Source organism: Scyliorhinus torazame, chromosome 19, assembly GCF_047496885.1.
Source record: "Scyliorhinus torazame isolate Kashiwa2021f chromosome 19, sScyTor2.1, whole genome shotgun sequence".
Taxonomy (NCBI): Eukaryota; Metazoa; Chordata; class Chondrichthyes; order Carcharhiniformes; family Scyliorhinidae; genus Scyliorhinus; species Scyliorhinus torazame.
In genome coordinates this window covers 94,533,624-94,545,633 of record NC_092725.1, presented here as the reverse complement: position 1 = coordinate 94,545,633, position 12,010 = coordinate 94,533,624, and the positions used below count along the sequence as shown (strand labels likewise).

Here is a 12,010-nt window from a genome sequence, read left to right as displayed (position 1 = left end):
GGCTACAGACAACAACTTGCGGTCCTTTCAATTGAAGGAAGTGCCCTGGAATCTGTGTCGGACTTGCAATCATTGACTGCTTTGTTAACATGCAAAACAGAAAATGCGCTCGGATACTTCACCTCCAGAAAAAGTAAAAGGTAATCTCTCTTTACTTTTAATAAATATGTTGACTGTGTAGGATAAAAAAAAAATTACATCAAAAACATATGCAGGGAGTGCACGTTGAGAAATGTCAGCAATTGGCAGCACGTGGCACAGTGGTTAGCACTGGGACTGCGGCGCTGAGGACCCGGGTTCAAATCCCAGCCCTGGGTCACTGTCTGTGTGGAGTTTTTCTCTCCGTGTCTGCATGGGTTTCACCTCCACAACCCAAAGATGTACAGCTTAGGTGGATTGGCCACACTTGGGAATAATTGAGTACTCTAAAATTAAATGTCAGCAATATTCTACTCACATGAACCCACTGAAAAAAGTTTTTTAAAAAGGAACATTTAAAATAATCACCATGTCTGCAATGCAACTGTCTCCCAAGGGTAAAATTCATAACAGTTTTGCTGCAAATACTTTGCATAACATTTGCTGCAGAGTTGTATGTTTTGTTAAGTTGGTCAGCTTGTCTGCAGACAAATGTAGTTCTGGAGTTCAGTGCAGGACCATAGATAAGTTTTTCCCGTTGGTACTAGTGCAGGTTTAGAGGAGGGCTGGTGTTTACCAACATCCCTGATTAAGGGAAAACAACATGTGCAACATAAGAGGGGAAAGGAATGAAGGATATCTTAATGGTGTTCTGAGTAGGAAGAATTTTTAATTCCTTAGAAAATTCAAACATTTAAAATATTGGCTATTTATGAATGACGTTGTGCATCCTGTACAGGTTTATCCCAGTAAACTTGCGACTACAGGGAGGTTCCGAAGAATTGTAATTTAATTTTGAATATTGCGAGCACAAAACACAAGTATAAACCTGTTGGGCCAAATGGCCTGTTCCAGTTCTATAAATTCTATGCAGAGCAATTTTGCCAATTTTCCAAATGGTGATCCAAAATTAAATTACAACAAGTCATAGTTCCTTGATTAAAAGCTGCTGGGTGAAACCTGTACAGTATGCACCACGTGAATATCATAAATCTCGAAGACTTAGGGCAGCGCAGTGGTTGGCCCAGGTTCGATCGCAGCTCAGTGTGTGTGGACTTTGCACATTCTCTCCATGTACGCATGGATCTCAACCCTCATAACCTGAAGGTGTTTCAGAGTGGATGGATTGGACATGCTAAAAGGAAATAAATACATCTCTAAATATTTAAAAAGATTGATGAACTTTCCATCCAGAGAATTAGAAATGGCAAGCCAATCTAGTCACTGGTCAATTAGATAATCATCTTTAATAGTGTCACAAGTAGGTTTACATTCAATGAAATTGCAATGAAATTAGTGTGAAAATGCCCTAGTCGCCACACTCCAGCACCTGTTCAGGTGCACTGAAGGAGAATTCAGAATGTCCAATTAACCTAACAAGCATGTCTTTCGGAACTTGGGGAGGAAACCGGAGCGCCCGGAGGAAACCCACAGACATGGGGAGAACGTACAGACTCCACACAGATAGCCAGGAATCGAACACAAGCCTCTGGCTCTGTGAAGCAATGTTAACCATTGTGTTCTCTCCACCTTTTTTGGGTGGTGAAAGTTCAATTTCATCATACCTGGATTCCGTTTGCTTCCACGTGTGGTATCTCAGCCATATTTTGAAGAGCGACAAAGAGGACCTTTTCATTCAGGTCAGTCTCTGGTAGAAAATACTGATAGACATCATATCGAAGTCGTGATCTGGATTCTTCGCCAACATAGTCACACGAGGGTGGAACTGTCCCCCTGTAATTAAGACAGTCCCCCAAATTAAACAGTTCTACTATTGAAAACAAAAAGCAACTGTATCCAATTTGTCTCATTATCACCAATCTGAAGCACATGTACACCATCAGGCAAAATGAAGAGTTACTCCAGTCAACATTCCAGCCATTAATCAACCTGATCTTACAACAAGTTGCACAAGTCTCCAGACAGGTTTTGTTGATGTGATATGGAATTCATTTAAGCGAAAGTTGGTTATTGGGAATGTCAGGATTAGACAATATTCTTTCATTCACCTTTTCAAAAATAATTAGGAAATCAGCAATTAATGTATTATTGCAGAGTTATTAAATTGGTGGAATCATTAAAACTACATAACAGGCTGCTATTCATATAGTCAACTCCAGTCTGTATGTTTTCACCAATACAAAAATCAGTGGACAAGGATCAGTTATGTTCAGGTAACGGAAGACATCTTCAATCAATAGTGAAGCAGTTTCTTTCCAAGTTGCCAAAGGGGTAACCCCAACTATTAATGCATGAAGGCTGGATTAAGACAAACTGGCATTGATATAGAACCTTTCATATCCTCAGGTGTCCAAAACCAATGCAATCAACTGCTGAGTGTGGGGAATGCCATTTAGCAAGGTCTCAAGTAGTCATGTAATATTGTGTAATATTGAGCATATTTTTTGGTCGAGATTAATATTGATTCAGGCACCAGGAAGATCTCCCTGCTCATAAAAATGGGTCACAAGAGCCTTAGTTCAACACCTCATAACAAGACAAGGCACCAGAGTACCACCGAGAATATCACTTTGGATTGTGTGCTCAGGTTTCTGGAGTGGGTCTTGAACCCACAACCGAAGACCCACCTCACTGTACCATTGCTGATGCTGCTAAGTGAATAATCTGATTACCTCCAAGGTTGTACCTGGTCCACAGATGGCCAGTGAAGATAAACGGATTCATGGATGAATTCTCAATCCTGCTACTTTTCATTTCAGGCCTTCCACTGCCTCAAGCCCAGCACAGCATCAACACATCCATTGTTCCTTGTACAAACCTTACTTGGCTATTCAACAACACAACTCTGTTGTATTATATTGTTACTCCTGGTAGCATATTGTATTACTTGGTTCAAGTCATATCTGTTGTTACTGATTGCAGATGATCTTGAAGAATATACGAGTCTTCGATGTAAAATAAACAAATTTATTAAGTAACGATAAAACTAATAAATGAGTTCAGCACTCTACTGAACTAACTCCAGAAACAAAGTAGTGAGATATAACTATAAAAACTGTATCTGAACTACACGTGGTGTCTAGGGTCTAGGCTATGATCCAACTATACGACTGCTGTCTAGCTACTCCAGTGTGGAAAGAGAACAAGATCCTTTGGGAGCTCAAGTTATATAGTGAGATCTGGTGGTGCCCTCTACTGGTAGTGCCACAGCTAATCATTGTGATTAACCCTTTAGTTACATGTCTGTCTACATATCATTATAAAGAAAACATGGGTAAAGCCCTCTGTAGTCAACAAATGACAATTCCAGAATTGTGGAACAGCCACCAAATCCAAGGCCAGTTTAAGCCAGGGGATTGGTAGTCGGGGGCGGGGGGCGGGGGGGGGGGGGGGGGGGGGGGGGGGATGTTGAAGCCAAGACCAAGATTTAGATAAATTTATTATAAATTTAGAGTACCCAATTATTTTTTTCCCTAATCAAGGGACAATTTAGTGTAGCCATTGTATCTCGCCTGCACATCTTTGGGTTGTGGGGTCGAGACTCAATCTCCTTGTGGAGTAGGCAGTGACCCAGAGCCAGGATCGAACCCGGGCCCTCAGTGCTGCGGGGCAGCAGTGCTAACCACTGTGCCAACATGCTGTCCAAGATCTAATGTACTCAGTCAAGAATCCAAGTTGAGCCCATGTTGCAGTCACCAGCGTTAAACCATTAATGCTTTGTCGTCATGTTTCGTTAAAAATAACTGATCCAAACCCACAACTGCTACCATGTAGAAGGACAAAGGCAGCAGATACCTAGAAACCCCAGCACCTGGAAGCTCCGCTCCAAATCACTCAACGTCCTGGCTTGCAAATATAAAATTTGTCGCTGTTCCTTCACTGTCGCTGGGTCAAAATCTTGGAATTCCCTCCCAATAGCAGTGGTTGTACCTACACCATATTATGGACTGCAACGGTTCAGGAAGGTAGCTCACCCCCACCTTCTGAAGCACAATAAACGCTGACCCAACCAATGACACCCACATCCGTATATAAATAATAAAAAATATTTCTGCATCTTCAGTGTTATTAGGCATTTTGGAGCCTCAAAAAGGCAGTGTAAATTACATTCCGAGATGAATCATTCCACATCCAATTTTGCTGTCAATCTTCCATCAATATATAAACACACCTACACAATTGTAAATTTAAAGTACGCAATTATTTCTTTCTCTCCTCCTTCCCCCCCCCCCCATGGGGCAATTTAGCATGGCCAATCCACCTAAACTGCACATCTTTGGGTTGTGGGAATGAGACCCACGCAGACACGGGAAGAATGTGAAAACTCCATACAGAGTGACCTGGGGCCGGGATCAAACCCGGGTCCTCTATGCTATGAGGCAGCAGTTCTATCCACTGCACCACCATGCCACCCTTACTCTGATCTTAAAAGTATAGAATACCCAATTGTTTCCTGGTATTCCAATCAATTAGAATGTCAATCATAAGCCCTGGCTTGTAGGTCAAGCTGAACTAGACAAAGAAAATATCAAAATCAAATTTATTTATTTCCACTGTCCTGTAGACGTTAGCTACTCCAGAGACGGAACACTTTTGGTAGTACAGAACTTGAATATTGCTGAATGTCTTGCACTCGGCAGTACAAACAAAAACTTAACAAATTGTTCAGATCCTGCTATCCTGCTCAGTTGTTCGCCACGTTTCGCACATGCAAACAGGCCAAAGGTAAAGACTTCAGACCTGAACAGTGCCCCCTCTACCTCAGTTATCCTGGAAAGACAAAAAACTCCAAAATTTGCAATAAGTTAAGCAAACTAGCTCAGGCTGCTACTACGCATTGGCTAGGAGAGTGGCATTTTCCACTAACAGGATGCTGCAGTCAGTTACAAAAACATTCTGCCTACCAAACAATTAAGCAACATATGAATTTCAGTGCCAGAGATGCCAGCAATTGCCAAATTAAACAGCATGTTTCTTCACAAGAAATAGGAGTGGGCCACCAGGCCCCTCAAGCCTGCCCTGCCATTCAATAGGATAATGGCTGATTTATGCCAGCCTCCTCCTTTTCTGTGCCATTTCCCCATAGCCGTCTATTCCTCAATCAAATATTTGTCCATCTCCACTTCATCCAGCCTTCACCATCCCCTGGGGCAGAGAATTCCAGAGATTCACCACTCTCTGCAGGAAGAAATTTCTACACACCTCAAGTTTTAAATAACCAACCCTTTATTTTGTAGCTATGTTTCGTTGCTCAAGACTCTCCCAGTAGTGAAAACATCTCACCATCTACCCAGTCAAGCCCCCTCAGGGACTTGTTTGAATAAGGTCTCACTCTTCCAAACTCGAAGGAACTCAGGCCCAGACTAATTAGTGTATTTTGATAGGACAACCCTCATTCCAGGAATTCGCCATTTTTAGGAAGCAAGGCCACATGGAGCATTTCAAGCAAAGCCTCACCAACATCCTGTACAATTGCAACAAGACCTCCTATTTTCAAACTTGAACCACTTTGCAATAAAAGGCCAAAATGCAGTTTGCCTTAACTACTGTTGGACCTGCCCACTGGCTTTGTGTAATTCATGCACCAGAACACCTAGATCCCTCCAAACCACCTGCAGGTCTCTCCATTTAGATTATAATCTGGCTTTTGATTCCTCCTACCATACCATCACTCTTCCCCACAAACTCCATTTGCCAGGGTTTTACCTAGTCACCCAATCTATATCCCATTGCAGAATCAGTCATCACAACATGCTTTTTAGATCATTGGCAAATTTAGAAACCGTCCTCCAGGTCATTTAATGTAAATAGTGAACAATTGCAGATCAAGAACTAATCCCAGAGGTACTCCACTAGTCACACCGTACTCTGAAAAGGATCCATTCATGTTTTCTATGTGACAGCCAGTTTTCAATTCCATGGGCTTTTACTTTATGCCACAGCCTCATATGCAGCACCTTGTCAAATGCCTTTTTGAAAATCTAAATACACTACATCTACACGTTTGCTGCATCCTCAATCATACCTGCCATAGTCTGCACATCCTCCCAGTGTCTGCGTGGGTTTCCTCCGGGTACTCCGGTTTCCTCCCACAGTCCAAAGATGGGCAGGTTAGGTGGATTGGCCATGATAAATTGCCCTTAGTGTTGGGTGGGGTTACTGGGTTATGGGGATAGGGTGGAGGTGTTGACCTTGGGTAGGGTGCTCTTTCCAAGAGCCGGTGCAGACTCGATGGGCCGAATGGCCTCCTTCTGCACTGTAAATTCTATGATAATCTATGATACCCACATTGGCTAGGTTTGATTATATTCATCTTAAAAAAGTGGTTAGCTATTTCCCCTTTGATTATTGACTCCAGCATCTTGCCAATAATAGATGTTAAATTAACTGGTCTGTAGTTCCCTGCCTTCCTCCCGCTTGAAACAAGGAAGTCACATTTGGTGGTTCTCCAATCTTCTGGTACCTTCCTGGAATGGGTCCACTATTTTTGCAGCCATTTCCATTAAAATCCTAGTGTGCAGTTCATTCGGGCCCTGGCAACTTGTCCACCTTAAGCCACTTTGTAAGTTCTACCATGTTGCTTGTTACTTGAAAATAAGCCTCTGATATCTTAAGGATATTTACAATAGCTTCCACAGTGAAGACTGCTGCAAAAAATTTAGCATATCCACCATTTCTTTGTTTGCTGTTTGGAGTTCACCAGCATCGTTCAGATAGAGGTCCCACCTTTATCTTAGCCACTCACTTTCTATTTATATATACACGTAGAAGCTTACTGTGTTTTTATACTGCATACAAGTTCTCTCAAAATTCATTTTCTCCCTCATGAGCTTTTTAGCCTATTGCTGCTGGATCCTAAAGACTCCCAATCCTATGATCTACCACTATCCCTTGCCACTTTGTACAAGTGCCCAATTTTTTTCCCCCCACTTAAGGGGCAATTTAGCATGGCCAATTCACCTACCCTACACATCTTTGGGTTGTGGGGGTGAGACCCACACTAAACACAGGGAGAATGTGCAAACTCCACAAGGACAGTGACCCAGGGCCAGAATCAAACAGAGGTTCAGTGCTGAGCCAGCAGTACTAACCACTCTGCCACTTTTCCACCCTCCTGCTTTTCAAATCTTTTGTTAACGTTCGATTTTGCCTTTTTTGGGGCATCCCTCTTTCGGATTGGGATAAACACCTGCTGAGCATTATGGATCAACTGTTTGAATATCTGCCACTGCTCATCTACAGACCTGTATCTTAACTTGTTTACCTACTCCATCTTAGACAATTCCTCCCATTATAATTGCCCTTATTAAGTTGAAGATACTGGTTACGGACACAAGGCAAAATCCAAAACCAAACGGCTGTTAGATGCAATTTTCCAATGGGCCAGACTTACTGAACAATCCGGAGTGTGCTAACAGCTAGAGAACAACCAATTTAAGATCACCAGTCAAGCTTGTAAAGTGACAGCCAAACACAGGGAGTCTTACTCTGCAAATAAAGAAATATGTTTAAGCCTTTCACTTTACAATTACTCAGGAGTCGAAGGTTCCTCACTGCTTTCTCCATGACAAACACCTCACCCAGAGTCAACCAATCAGTGCCCCTTTTCTCAGGCAGCACAGTGGCTAGCACTGCTGCCTCAGTGCCAGGGACATGTGGATAGGTGGATTGGCCATTCTAAAATGTTACTTAGCATCCAAGGGTTAGGCGGGGTCACGGGGATAGGGCAGTAGAGTGGACCTAGGTAGGATGCTCTTTCAGAGGGTTGGTGTAGACTGGATAGGCCGAATGGCCTCTTATGTAGGGCTTCTATGATTTGCCTGTAGCATCGATGATTTATTTGAAATTAACAGGTGTGGAGCTGGATTTAAAAGACCAATGGAAAGATTGTGTTTTAATCCAGAGTCTTAAAAACAAGACATTTTGTACCCAGAACCAGACCCACACTGGTGTCAGTGCTGCTCACTGGGTATCACTCTGCAGTTGAGAGAGTCTTAGAGCACAAAATAAAAACTCTGGACCTTCCCAGTACAGTACAGGGTGCCATACTGTCAAAGGTACCACCTTTCAAAGGAGACGTTAAACAGGGGTCCCAATCGGTTCTCTGGTGACGTAAAAGCAGCCACACAATTTTGAGCAGGTGAGCTATGACAGTGCACTCGTCAATATTATCCATGAAGCAAATAAACTAGTCATTCCTATTACTGTTGTGGGACCTTGCTGTGTACAATTGGCCAATATTCACGATTGAAGCACTTTGGACAAAGTCATGAAACACATTTATGTATTGCAAATCTCTTCAGCAATGTTAGATCAAAGACAAAAACAAAATGGTGAGCACTGTACCTTGCATATCCAATATTGGCTGGTGCAAAACTTATTGTGGCTTCATACAAGTTGTACTGCAAGTATACATTTGTATCAACAGTCAAGTTAGACTCCAGACTGCATCCACCTGGTACAGGATCTGCCAGAAGAGAGATGCAAGAAAGTTAGTGTCGAAATGCTCTCTGGACATAAAAATACAAAGTTGAAAATGCTGAACAATCAGAATAAATTGCATCATCAAGTAGTGGGGGAAAATCTTGGATTTGTATGGGTTCACATGTTGCACACAGCTAGCTGTTGCCTTTTAGATTGTAGGCCAGTTGGTAATAACCTAGTAAAGCTTTAGGAGCCTGGATTTGTTGACTCATGTCTGCAGTGTGAGATTCAAATGGACTCTGGCTTCCAAGTGCTGGAAAGTATGGAAAATAGTTGTAGAAAGAATTGCTGAGACATGTTGTCCTTGGTGTCTTGCACTCATCAGACCAGGATGCAAAAATACCAAATTTGAAGGGAGCACAATTTATACTGTGCAAGATAAAGGGTGCCGATTGGTTGAGGCAAGTAGAGCTCCCCCCCCCCCCCCCGTGTCATAATATCCACTCATGTATATAATGCAATGCAGACGGGCAGTGATTGACATACAGGATAACCAATGAACACACGTGACACATAACAACCAATCACCAGAAAAGACTTCCGGGTGCGGCGATGACCAGCTGAGTCGCACGTTTCGGCAGCTCCCTGTGAAACGGACTTTTGGGCTCTTGATAGGAGCCCCAACGGCAATTTTAACGGCTGAAAACACCGTGCGGTAAACCAGAAGGGTGTTCCCCCTGGACACGGATGGAAAAAGGAGAGGAAAGTGGCCGGATTGCAGCGGATCCTTTGGAACAACGGCAAGGAAGGCAAGCAGAAACCAAGATGGCGTCGGAAGGTGGCAGTTTCATATGGGGCCCTGAACAACAAGAGTTTTTGAAACGCTGCGTGGAGGAGATAAAAAAGGAAATGAAGAAAGAGTTGTTGGCCCCGATACTACAGGCGATTGAAGGGCTGAAAGAGGAACAAGAGACCCAGGAGCAGGAGCTTCGGGTCGTGAAGGCGAAAGCAGCAGAGAATGAAAACGACATACAGGGCCTGGTGGTGAAGTCGGAGATACAGGAGGCACACCAGAAACGATCTGTGGAGAGGTTGGAGGCACTGGAAAATAACGCAAGGAGGAACAACTTGAGGATTCTTGGCCTTCCTGAAGGTGTGGAGGGGGCGGACGTCGGGGCATATGTGAGCACGATGCTGCACTCGTTAATGGGAGTGGAGGCCCCGACGGGTCCGTTGGAGGTGGAGGGAGCATACCGAGTTATGGTGCGAGGACCGAGAGCAGGAGAAGCTCCCAGAGCCATAGTGGTGAGATTTCTCCGTTTTAAGGATAGAGAAATGGTCCTTAGATGGGCGAAGAAAACTCGGTGTAGTAAATGGGAGAACGCGGTGATCCGCGTCTATCAAGATTGGAGTGCGGAGGTGGCGAGAAGGAGGGCGAGCTTTAATCGGGCCAAAGCGGTACTTCACAAAAAAAAAGATAAAGTTTGGAATGCTGCAACCGGCAAGACTGTGGGTCACATATCAAGGGAGGCACCACTACTTTGAGACGGCGGATGAAGCGTGGACTTTTATTGTAGAAGAAAAATTGGAATGATTGGACTACGAAAATGAACGTTTGGACAAAGTGGTGGGACGAGTGGGGGGGGGGGGCGAAGAGGGATTGTATGATTAATCCTGCGGTATGGTAACTTTTCTTTCTCCCACAGGTGGTGAGGGGGGGGGGGGGGGGGAGGTGGGGAGGGAGAGGAGATGGGGCGTTGGCCATGGGAGGCGGGGCCGAGGGAGAGGCGCGGGCTTGGTTCCCGCGCTATGATAATTATGGCGGGAATAGAGAAGCAGAAAGGAGGGGGCGCCGCACGGGGCGAGCCGTGATCACGGGGGGAAGCCGAGGTCAGCCAGAGTTTGCTGACTTCTGGGAGCAACATGGGGGGAGTAATTACGCTAGCGGGGGGTCTAGCGGGGGGGGGGGGGGGGGGGGGGGGGGGGGAGGGGGGAATTACTGGGTTGCTGCTGCTGGGGAAAGGGGGGAGTGGGTGCGGGAAAGGATGGGCGGGGGGGCACCGTCTGGGAGAAATACAGCCGCGTGGGAACTGGGCGAGAAGCTGGAAAAAGATGATGGCTAACCGGCAAGGGGGGGGGGGGTGGGAAGCCCCCCAACTCGGCTGATCACGTGGAACGTGAGGGGGCTTAACGGGCCGATAAAGAGGGCACGAGTACTCGCACACCTTAAGAAACTTAAAGCAGATGTGGTCATGTTACAGGAAACGCACCTGAAACTGATAGATCAGGTTAGGTTGCGCAAAGGATGGGTAGGGCAGGTGTTCCATTCGGGGCTGGATGCGAAAAACAGGGGGGTGGCTATATTAGTGGGGAAGCGGGTAATGTTCGAGGCAAAGACTATAGTGGCGGATAACGGGGGCAGATACGTGATGGTGAGTGGCAAATTACAGGGAGAGATGGTGGTGTTGGTAAACGTGTATGCCCCGAATTGGGACGATGCCAATTTTATGAGGCGAATGCTAGGACGCATCCCAGACCTAGAGACCGGAAAGCTGATAATGGGGGGAGACTTTAACACTGTGTTGGAACCAAGGCTGGATAGGTCGAAGTCCAGGACTGGTAGGAGGCCGGCAGCAGCCAAGGTGCTTAAGGATTTTATGGAGCAGATGGGAGGGGTGGACCCGTGGAGATTCAGTAGACCTAGGAGTAAGGAGTTCTCGTTTTTCTCCTATGTCCATAAAGTCTATTCACGCATAGACTTTTTTGTGTTGGGTAGGGCATTGATCCCGAGGGTGAGGGGAACGGAATATACGGCTATAGCCATTTCGGATCATGCCCCACACTGGGTAGACTTGGAGATAGGGGAGGAAACAAGAGGGCGTCCACCCTGGAGAATGGATATGGGACTAATGGCGGATGAGGGGGTGTGCTTAAGGGTGAGGGGATGCATTGAAAAGTACTTGGAACTCAATGACAATGGGGAGGTTCAGGTGGGAGTGGTCTGGGAGGCGTTGAAGGCAGTGGTTAGGGGGGAGCTGATATCAATAAGGACACATAAAGGGAAGCAGGAGAGTAAGGAACGGGAGCGGTTGTTGCAAGAACTTTTGAGGGTGGACAGACAGTATGCGGAAGCACCGGAGGAGGGACTGTATAGGGAAAGGCAAAGGCTGCATGTGGAATTTGACTTGCTGACCACAGGCACTGCAGAGGCACAATGGAGGAAGGCGCAGGGTGTACAGTATGAATATGGAGAGAAGGCGAGCAGATTGCTGGCACACCAATTGAGGAAAAGGGGAGCAGCGAGGGAAATAGGGGGAGTGAGAGACGAAGATGGAGAGACGGAGCGGGGAGCGGAGAGAGTGAATGAAGTGTTTAAGACATTTTATAAAAAATTGTATGAAGCTCAACCCCCGGATGGGAGGGAGAGAATGATGGAGTTTTTGGATCGGCTGGAAATTCCCAAGGTGGAAGAGCAGGAAAGGATGGG

General features: G+C 45.3%; 1 protein-coding gene across 1 annotated transcript in view; it reads right to left on the bottom strand.

Annotated features, from left to right (window-relative positions):
- The window catches only part of tm7sf3 (transmembrane 7 superfamily member 3), an 80,392-nt gene that overhangs the window by 27,298 nt on the left and 41,084 nt on the right, over positions 1-12,010 (bottom strand). The window contains exons 4-5 of the mRNA XM_072484830.1: positions 8,446-8,566; positions 1,704-1,872 (exon numbers count right to left, since the gene is read on the bottom strand). Coding sequence (XP_072340931.1) covers positions 1,704-1,872; positions 8,446-8,566 — 290 coding nt within the window. The remainder of the gene's footprint in view (positions 1-1,703; positions 1,873-8,445; positions 8,567-12,010) is intronic.